Source organism: Musa acuminata, chromosome BXJ2-1 (assembly GCF_036884655.1).
Source record: "Musa acuminata AAA Group cultivar baxijiao chromosome BXJ2-1, Cavendish_Baxijiao_AAA, whole genome shotgun sequence".
NCBI lineage: Eukaryota > Viridiplantae > Streptophyta > Magnoliopsida > Zingiberales > Musaceae > Musa > Musa acuminata.
The window spans coordinates 13,245,778-13,256,579 of NC_088338.1; the positions used below are offsets into that span (position 1 = coordinate 13,245,778).

A 10,802-nucleotide genomic window follows, 5' to 3' on the forward strand; every position below is an offset into this window, starting at 1 on the left:
CGGAGCAAGGTAAATAATATTGTGATATTGAGTTTTGATTTTGTATAGTATCTTAAGATGACACAAGCTCATGATACCGTTAGATGTATAATGTGTTGGAATCAAAATTTTTCTTATGTCCAAAAAAATTACTAAGTTTAACATTAATGTTAGAATCTTATTTGTTAGATATAATACTAATGATAATTTTATTGGTTTGTAAGTATTACTTAAAAATGATAATATCAACAACTACAAAATTAGGATTTTCTTTACATAGACAAGTAAAAAAAATACCATGTCTCATTGTATTAGTAGGAATTTTATCAGTTTAAAATATTTCTTAAAAATGATAATCTCATCAGCTACGAAGATGATGAGTTTTTAGAGATAAATAAGAAAAAATCACGTCTTAGGCCTTTATCTGACTCTTGAAGACAGTAGAATCAAACTCCAGAATCCACTAGTTCTTTGATTAGATCAACATATGATCTGCTTTCATCTCTACTTCCGTCTTGAGTTTGTTCTCTAACATATTTTGTCGTTGAAGTGAAACGCTCAATTACAAGCAATTGTTGCTACCTCTTCGACGACAGAATTCCTCAGGAAATTGTAACGCAACATAAATTTGACGGTGATTAATGTGTATATAACGGTGCGATTTCAATGCCGTTACCTTATTAGTTAAACATAACGGGACGTTTCAACGTCAGTACACATTGGTCGGTTGAATATAACGGCACGATTTCACGATATAACACAAGGCTGGGTCGGTGGCGTCTATATAAGCCGAGACCACCCTTTTGCGAACCTCATAACCTCTCTCGGCTCTCGCGCGCTCTGCTCTCGGCTCTCCTTTTGCTCTCTTGGCGATCTCGTCTTTCTGCGAAGGTCGGAGCTGCTCTCCGACGAAAGGATAAAGCTTCGACCGATCGTCGGCTGGGAGTGAGCGTCCTCTCCTCCGATTTAGGGGAGAATTTAGATTCTTGTTGTGGTGATCTCATTCCTTTTCCTTTGCTTGAGGTTTCGTTTCGCTTCGCTGTCGAAATTTTTTAGGGTTCAAGATATTGTTGAATTTTGATGATTTGGTTTCGTTTTGGTTGATATACTTGACAATTTCCGTGACCAAAAGTCAGAAATTTTGTTGTTCTCGGGGTTCTTTTTGATCAATTCTTGGTTATCGATCGTCTGGGTTTTCAAGTTTCTTTTGGGAAGTTCGATCTTTCTGGTTTTCTTGATTGTCTCTCGTCACCTCGGCGTTTCTCGTTCTGGTTTCGATTGGCAAGATGGCTTCTTCTCGTTCCAGGCGTGTGGAGTACGACCGCTTCATCCCGGTCCGATCGGCGATGGACATGGACTTCGCGCGCTGTGCTCTAACCATGCCTTCCAGACCTCAGCGTGATGGTTCGATAGAATCCCCATCGAGTGCAGCGTACCAAAAACTTCTTGTTCAATGTATTTTGAAGAACAGATCTCGCATTTTCGCATTCAAGAGTGCACCCGAATCACCGGCCGACAAGGTGTGCCAATTTGACGAGGACAATCGACCGCACAAGAAGCAACAGAGACGAATCCCAAAAGATCCAGATAGGGTTTTGGCTGCTTATGACATCATAGATGATGATAGGTTGAATCTCCTCGACTGGGGAAGCAATAATGTGTTGGCGATTGGCCTCAATGACACAGTGTACATATGGAATGCTGCGAATAAGTCTGGTACGAAGTTTTCACGAGCCTTAGAAAACAACAGCCCTGTCACTAGCATCAGCTGGTCCCCAGACGGCAAAGTTCTCGCTGTCGCATTTGGCAATTCAGATTTAGATCTGGTTGATGCAGCAACAGGACGTCTGTTGGTTGGGATCCAAGGTGACAGCCACTCCTTTGTTTGTTCACTTGCCTGGAGAAGTAATGCAATCTTGACGACTGGGAAATCCGATGGTAGTGTTGTTGATTATGACATTAGAAAAGATGACCGGGCCATCTGTGACTATAAAGGGCATCGACTTGAAGTTTGTAGTCTTAAATGGTCCGAGTTGTTTGGGCGATATCTGGCAAGCGGAGGGAAGGACAAACTTGTGCACATATGGGACGCCCGCATGGCTGTTGCAAATCACCATCCGTGCCAACATCAATTGCTTCACAAGATCAACAACCACACTTCCACTGTGAGGGCCCTTGATTGGTGCCCTACCAGGAGCAATCTGCTGGCTTCTGGTGGAGGACGCAATGATCATTGCATTAAGTTTTGGAATGCTGCTAATGGTGTTTGCTTGAACTCAATTGATACCGGCTCTGAAGTTTGTGCGTTGTTGTGGGACAAGAACAAATCTGAATTGCTGACCTCCCATGGGTTTTCAAACAATCAACTCACCCTATGGAATTACACATCCATGACGAGAAAAGCTGAGCTTTTTGGTCATTCATCTCGTGTTCTTTACTTGGCTGGGAGCCCATTGGGTGGTGTAGTAGCTTCTGCTGCAGAAGATGAGACACTCAAGTTCTGGAATGTCTTTGAGACTCCCAAACCACCAAAACCTAAAGCAAACACTATGCCCTTTGCCCAATTTAGTGTCATAAGATGAAACTGCTGATGGTTGGAAAAGATTACGAGAGTAATACGAAAAATATTTTTAGTGCTTGACAAGAAGATCTATTGTTGATAGCATTGCATAGAGAAGTTTGTGGCATCAAAGAGGTAACATATTTTCATACAAGCATCATACATTTAAGATCTTCATATACGAGTGCAAGAGCTTAAGTTAAGTAAGAAATTACAACCATGCTTTAATTTTTACAGCATTTTAATAGGTTTATTATATAACGAACCAATGTGGTTGCGGTTGCAAGTTTGATTTTGTATCCAATTTTTCTTTCAGCTTTGCATATATCTTGGTATAACCTTTACCATATTGATGACACATACAATCTATAAGCACTACATTATTGTTTCTATATTTTATGTGTTCTAGTTTTAATATTTTTATCAATGTTACATTCTTGTTGTATGTTTTTAGGTGATTTGTTAATTCTTCCTTCTTTAAATTTGAGAATCTTCATGTTGACTTCTCAAGCACTAGATGAAAATGCTGATGGTTGGAAAATATTATGAGAATAATACAGAAGACTTCTTTAGTGCTTGAGAAGAAAATCCATTGCTGGTAGCATTGCATAGAGAAGTTTGTGGCATCAAAGAGGCAACATATTTTCATACAAGCATTATAGATTTGTGATCTTTAGATATGAGTGCAAGTGCCTAAGATGAAAAATTTAGAACCATGCTTTAATTTTTACAGCATTTTAGGTCTATTTAAAATGAGCCTATGTGGATACAACTACAAGTCTGATTTTTGTATCCAATTTTTCTTTCAGCTTTGCACATATATTGCTATAACCTTTGCCATATTGATGGTACATGTAATCTATAACCCCTACATCATTGTTGCTATATTTTATGTGTCCTAGTTTTAATATTTTTAACCATGTTACATTCTACTATTATAGTTCTGCCTTTTTAGATAAATGATTTTTTTTTCCTTCTTTAAATTTGATAATCTTCATGTTGATCTTATTCTTTGTTTGTTTATGCTAATTATGCATAATTAGACCAACGAGGTAGTTGTTTATATATTTTTTTTGTTTCTGCTGAGTTGAGGTTTCTTATGATTGTAATGTAGCCTCCTGAATTTCAGACTTTTCTTGCCGTTGAAAAAACTGGTTATAAAGTGTATAATTTGTAATCTTAAATGATTTTAATATGTTACTATATAGTGAATAACCTCCAAGTAAAATATAAGTTCAAGAGTGAAATCCAAGCTTAAAATATTTCAATTTTAAAAGGATGTATTGTAATTTCTGTAGAATGTAGTTATCATACTTATAAGAACTGCAAACCAAATTGAATATTTAATAGTAAAGAGATATCAAACAAATAATTTTATGAGTTTGATAAAGATGAGGTATTATGATTCTGTTTATTACATTTTTTTTCTGTGATAAGAACAGAGGCTCATGGCTTTCCATTAATAGACTGTCTTCTGCTGGTCTTAAGATAGGGCTTGATAAATGGAGTCAAATAGGATATTATGCAAGTTCTAAATTGTGAAAATTAGCTTACGATACCAACAGTTAACAAATGCTAGATTATAGTGATAATGTCGTTCTCGTCCTTTTAGATTATAGTAATAAAAAGATCTTCATTGAGTCTGAACGTTCTAATTTGTGATTATTTCGGTCTGCAGGATTTTTCTTGCTGATTAGCTGTTGCATTGTAGCAGACTAGTAGCAATCTTCATGAGATTGTTAGAGAAGCTTGCTAAGTTTCATACAAATGCTCGCCAACTAATGACATGGCTACTGTTTCAGTATTTTGAATTATGCTGTTGCAGTCATCTATCACGAGTTTCATCATCCACGTGCTGTAGTTTTAATCTGCTACTTGTGAGTATAAAACTGACCTCTGAATTGGTATTTCTTCATTCCACCTTACCTGTTTATTTAAGGAGAATAAGCTATCAGCAGCTGTTGTGATTATTGATTTTAATTCCTAATATCACATATGTAAAAGGTTTAAATTGACATGATAATTCCAGTTGAAACATTTAAGTGATTGTTTCTTTGAGTCATTTAATTGACATGCTTATTTTGGCCCAGTTGTGTGGCTTTGACCATTCTAGTTGGTTTGGCTTGAAGATTTTCAACCTAACAAAGCTAATCTCAAATCTGAAATCAAAAGTGGCATCAAGTCCAGTATTTCCTATTTGATTGAGCTCAAATTGGAGCATTAGAAAACTCCACGGTTCTTCCTATCTGTCATGTCCATCCTTGTCAAGCTTTATTGATTAGGAATTTTGCTACATAGTTTACTTAATGCTAACCAGATTCAGTTTTTCTTTCATATCAAATTTTGTATTGTTCATGAGTTGATATGCAACATGATGTGTACTTCTTTTTGTCAACTTGGTAAGCATATCAGTGCAGGCCCCATTTGTTTTCAGTTTTGTACAGTAGATTTGCCTAACATCTTTTGATTACAATTACCGTGATGATTAAGTATCATAAATAAAGCATTTGTTAACTATTTTAGATTTATGATGCTTTAGATTTTCCTAACATCACAGATAATTTCACCTGCAACAACTTTCTTATAGACTGCCATTTGTGATGCTTTAGTCATATGTTGAGGTTTATCTTTCTTTTATTTTATGATCAAGGCACATTCTTTATTTGTTCATTCAGGGACAAAGAGACCTGGAGCATTGATGCTTCACTTATTAGAATTTGAGAATCAGGTTTGAGTATCTTTTTTTGTTGAAGCTATTATATTAGCCCTTCATTAGAGAATATCTCTAGTGGTTTCTCAAATTTGATTATTGAAAAGTCTAGTTTTTTACTTGCTCTTCTAGCATGCCTCTTAACATTCTGTAACCTTGCTTGTGAATTATTGACAATTACTATACAGGAATTGTGACTTCTGTTAGTCTTTCTGTTAAGAAAGAAAAAAGAGACATTATCTCACTCTTGAATTAAATTATAGATATTCTTTTATCACAGATCATTCATGAATAATATTTTTAGAAACATTTCAATTTCTTTAGCCTTTGGTTTTTCTCTTTTATTTGTGTGTTTTTCACTTTGCACTTTTCTGGCAAAATATATTGCAAACTGATATTTAGATCATTTTATCATCATTTTAAAACTAAAGAATTTTCATATTAAAAAATAGGTTTGTCTAGAGGAAGCCTACCTTGTTGGAGTTGAATGTAAAGGCACAGAATATATAATACATTTGCTGTTGATGAATCACTTGAAGAATTTGCACAATTAGCTCATGCTATTACACTTATCGAAAGTATGTTTCTATTTCCCCCATTGAACATGATGCAGCGAATGGTTCTATGGTTGCTCTAAGTGTGCATTTCTAGAGGTTTAGAATCTAGGAGTATATTATTGCTTTGGCTGTCATTAAATGTTGAAATTCAGAAAATATATCTTTCTATCATGATTCATTAGTAAACTCTACAGCTCTTCCTATCTATCATGTCCATTCTTGTCTAGCTTTATTGAATAAGAATTTTGCTACATAGTTTTATTTGATGCTAACCAGATTCAGTTTTTCTTTTATATCAAATTTTGTGTTATTCATGAGTTGATATGCAACGTGATGTACTTCTTTATGTCAACTTAGTAATCATATCAGTGCAGGCCTCATTTGTTTTCAGTTTTGTATAATAGATTTGCCTAATATCTTTTGATTATAATCACCATGATGATTAAGTTAGCAAATTACTTCATGGTTCATGGTATGCAGATAATTTCACCTGCAGCAACTTTCTTATAGACTGCCATTTGTGATGCTTTACTCATATGTTGAGGTTTATCTTTCTTTTATTTTATGATCAAGTCACATTCTTTATTTGTTCATTCAGGGACAAAGAGACCCAGAGCAAAGATGCTTCACTTATAGAATTTGAGAATCAGGTTTGAGTATCTTTTTTTGTTGATGCTATTATATTACCTTTACTAGAGAATATCTCTAGTGGTTTCTCAAATTTGATTATTGAAAAGTCATTAGTTTTTTGCTTGCTCTTCTGGCTTGCCCCTTAACATTCTGTAACCTTGCTTGCCAATTATTGACAATTACTATACAAGAATTATGACTTCTATTAGTCTTTCTGTTAAGAAAGACAAAAAAGACATTATCTCACTCTTGAATTGCATCCTAGATATTCTTTTATCACAGATTATTCATGAATAATATTTTTAGACACATTTCAATTCCTTTAGCCTTTGTTTTTTCTCTTTTATTTGTGTCTTTTTCAATTTGCACTTTTCTAAAAAAATATATTACAAACTGATATCTAGCTTATTTTTTCATCAGTTTAAAAATAAAAAATTATCATATTAAGAATATAGATTTGTCAAGAGGAAGCCTACATTGTTGGAGTTGAATGTAAAGGCACTGAATTATCAACATCATCATTTGTTGTTGATGAATCACTTGAAGAATTTGCACAATTAGCTCATGCTGTTACACTTGCCAAAAGTATGTTTCTATTTCCCCCATTGATCATGATGCAGCGAATAGTTCTATAGTTGCTCTAAGTGTGCACTTCTAGAGGTCTAAAATCTAGGAGTATATTATTGCTTTGACTGTGGCATTGAATGATGAAATTCAGAAAATATATCTTTCTGAGGCATCTTTCTGACATGAACTCCATTCTTTAATCTTACATAGGAAATATTTGATTAATGTCACTTATCTAGTCCTACATGACATGTCATACTTAGTAATTTGTGCATCTCTTTATATATGTCTCCTTCAAGATTCATAAAAGTCATCCAGTGTTATCAACAACACTAATAGGTGAAGACATCATGGATAGCTATTGCCATCCATCGAGATGTTGTATTATTGGTTATATTTATTGGGGTTGTATAATGTTGATTTTTTCAATGGTTGTGATTTAAATCCAAATAGTTACAATCGTAGTTGCTTTCTATTTGGCTGAATAAGCTTTGGTGTTAGCGGGTTCTTTGGTTACGTTAATGTCGCTTGAAGCTAGGGAATTGGGTTAGAGAAATTAAAAAAAATCAGAAAATCTCAGAAAGTCAGAAATTATGAAAGCAAATGTAATTTTCAAATTTTTTTGTGGCCTTAAAATAGAAATATTAAATGCAAAGCTACCTTTTTTGTGATCTTGGAGTTCTCTCTTGGTGGTTGTTATTTGTCATATTCTTGAGAAGGATTAGTGACCAGATGACACTCCTATAATATGGGCTCTTTGCTTTCTCCTTTTCAAAATTTCTATGGAATACTACAATCAAAATTTAATGATCTATAAACTCTCCTTAATCTTAGATTTTTTCTAATTGAGTGTGTTTGTTCGGGTGGAATTAGGGAGTAACTTATTGACCAAATGACACTCCTATAATATGGGTCGTTCTATTCTCCTTTCCAAAATTGTTGTGGAATAGTATAACCAAAATTTAATGATCTATAAACCCTCTTTGACCTTAGGTTTTTCCCAATTGAGTGTGTTTCTTCTGATGAAATTAGGGAGTAAACTATTAATGGTTTTATTCTCTTCATTTCTTGGGTAACCACAATTGCAATATGTAGAATGAATTTTCTTCGTCAGGTCTTATGCTGTCTAGTTTGAACTTACAGTAGCATTTCTAGAGTGCTTGTAATCAAGATTCTAGTTATGCCAACTGATCCAAAGTTTTGTTTAGGCTTGCTTATTGAAATCAAAGACTTTATATTGGCTCTAGAAAGGGTGATGAAGTCAGGTTTGCAATCCAAGCCCTTGATATTGAATGTGTAATTTTATCAAGAAGAAGTTCTTATGCATTTATGATATAATTATTATGTAGTCATTAAAGCTCTCTAATGTTGTATTTTATATTTCTTACTATGCTTTAACTAAAATGACTTTACTCGCAATAATATAAACTAAAATGACATTACTAGGGGTGAGGAAGGGAGAAGAAGGAAGGAGGAAAGAGGAAGAAAAATGGAGGTAGAAGGATGCTATGGTGGAAGAGGCGGAAAAGAAGATGAGAACACTTGGCGGTGGTTGCAGAAAGAGCAAAACAGGCTTGTGAGGAGACACGAACCTCAGAAGGAGAACCAGTTCAAGTAATTTTAAAAGAAAAAATGATTTGATTTGGGTCTTTGAAAAGAGAAAACGACCCTAGCATTTTTGTATAAAAAAGGAAAAAATTCATACCATACAGCCTGAAATGAGGCAGTCCACATCTTAAATCATGCCCGGGCAGTCATTATCAATCAAACTGATTAAAATTTAAATCTATGGGTATAACACGAACAAGTATACAAACAAATAGTTGAATATTTTAAAACTGTACAATATACTGATGCCAGCAAATGACCACATTGATGTTGTCGTTATACGTTGGTTACTTGAATTAGTGCTTTTTAGAATAGTAACATGAAAAAAAATATTAAGGAAAAATAAGTTGGAATATATATGATATCTTTTATGACTTGAAAGAAAAAACACTTATTTGAGGTAAAATTACTAATTATTATGTATCCTGTTGATGGCATTCGCCACCAAGTTGGAAAATAACCAAATTTCTTTGATCATTAGAAAAAAATAATCGATAATTTTATGAAGAAATACTTATAATGAGTAAGAAGAAGCTGATAAAAAAATATAATAACACAATACAATTATGTAAAATATTTAAAATAATTTCAAAAATAAAGATTTAATTGAAAGCTTGAAGGTCAAAAATCTGCTTATGTTGATAAAGATTTGTAGAAATATTACAAATTTAAGAAAATTAAAATTTAACAGATTTTATTATTTAAAAGATCACGTATGCAAAGGAAAATTTTGTTGTGTCTCTAATGTAATGCATTACTTTCTGAGTTACTTTCTGCCATTTGGTAAAAAGTGGGAAAGATAAGTTAATTTCTGCCATTTAAATGCATTTTATAAATGTAATGAAATCTTCTAGTTCACCATTTTAGAGTAAGAGTAATGCATAGTTGGTAGAAAGTTTCTGCCAAGATTTCTTTCAAGTTGAGTATATCTCAGTTAAGACATTTTTATGATGTTTGATGATATCTATCGTTTGTTGTCGATATCTAATTATCTTACACTTTCATTCAGATTTGTCGATGATATTTCTTTAATGTCGAAAATAACAGAAAACTTCACAAGCATGGATAGTTTTAGTATCTGAATAGTGTAAGTTACAAAAACTCCAACGCAATATATTCAAATAGTGTCCTTGTCTTTTAATTGTCGTTTGTATGGATTTAAGCAGTGTGCTTCCGCTGCAGTACCTTCGACTATGGATTGGTTTTAGACCATACGGTCCAATGCTAGTTTGTTTTGTTTTTTCTATTATCTTTTCAGGTGATGTATGACCCAATATATTAGTACCATGCTGGTCTCATAGAATATTGAAACTGATATTAGAGTGAGATTGTAGACCTTGTTGTGTATATTTATTTTATTTCAAGAGTAATTCTGATGCATCTTTGATTTGAATTAACCTTATTTCCGGTAATGTATGGAATCTTACTTCTAGATGATTGTGTAACTTAGAGAAGGCACTTGGTGGGGATGTTAGGATGTATGATGGAACTACTCTCATTGTCAGTCTCTTCAACCAAAAGGGTGCAAAATTCATGAAGGAGCCTTACAAGCAAGTGCCCACTAGGCTTTTTCAATTTTAGCTATTTTAGATTTCATGGGAGCCAATGTCATGTCACTAAACATGCATTTGTTATTCATTTTTAGTTTTTGACTTCCCTGCATTAGATGTTATTGTTGCTTGTTTCATTATGCCTTAGCAATCTAAAAGTTAGGGATGCAATCCTAGAGACATTATATGTAATCCAAGTTACAAATATTGTATATGTTATTGCATAACTCTTAGGGTCTGCTGAAATAGAAGTTGCATTTGACCTTAACAACAAAAATGATAACAGATAACTTAATTCCTGATAGTTTAAGAAATTTTGAATGTTTGTGTTTTGATATTACAGTATGGCTCCTTAAGTCAAGTCATTGATGGTTTGAGCAATTTAATTATTTCCTTTCTTATAAATTTTTATCTAAAAGATTCTCTTCAAATCTCTTGGTAATTTCTTACTTTCCATTTATTTTCTTTTAGTATGCTTGTTAATGAAGCTATCTCTTGATCTTCAAAGGTCTTCCCTTATGAAGAATGCCATCAAATCATTTGCTATTATGATCATCTGTGCTAACTAGTTCATATATGGATTAGAAAATTGAACAAAAGGTGCACAAAAAATAGTATTGTCATACAAGGTCTGATTTGTG

At 33.5% G+C, this 10,802-nt stretch overlaps 1 protein-coding gene across 3 annotated transcripts; it reads left to right on the forward strand.

The window, feature by feature from the left end:
* Positions 1 to 808: 808 nt before the first annotated feature.
* LOC135598977 (cell division cycle 20.2, cofactor of APC complex-like) lies at positions 809 to 8,828 on the forward strand. Of its 3 annotated transcripts, none has more exons than XM_065093563.1 (6): positions 809 to 924; positions 1,286 to 2,674; positions 4,218 to 4,416; positions 5,215 to 5,267; positions 6,405 to 6,456; positions 8,450 to 8,828. In XM_065093563.1, exon 2 carries the CDS (start codon positions 1,326 to 1,328, stop codon positions 2,559 to 2,561), a length of 1,236 nt encoding a protein of 411 aa, XP_064949635.1. In that variant the 5' UTR covers positions 809 to 924; positions 1,286 to 1,325; the 3' UTR covers positions 2,562 to 2,674; positions 4,218 to 4,416; positions 5,215 to 5,267; positions 6,405 to 6,456; positions 8,450 to 8,828. The 3 variants fall into 3 exon arrangements, with proteins under 3 accessions (XP_064949635.1, XP_064949636.1, XP_064949634.1); XM_065093564.1 differs by having other exon boundaries at positions 810 to 970; XM_065093562.1 differs by having other exon boundaries at positions 810 to 2,674; positions 8,450 to 8,826.
* Positions 8,829 to 10,802: the final 1,974 nt, after the last annotated feature.

Coding starts and splice junctions, on each gene's coding strand:
- LOC135598977 (XM_065093562.1), top strand. CDS start 1,266: ATGGCTTCTTCTCGTTCCAGGCGTGTGGAGTACGACCGCTTCATCCCG.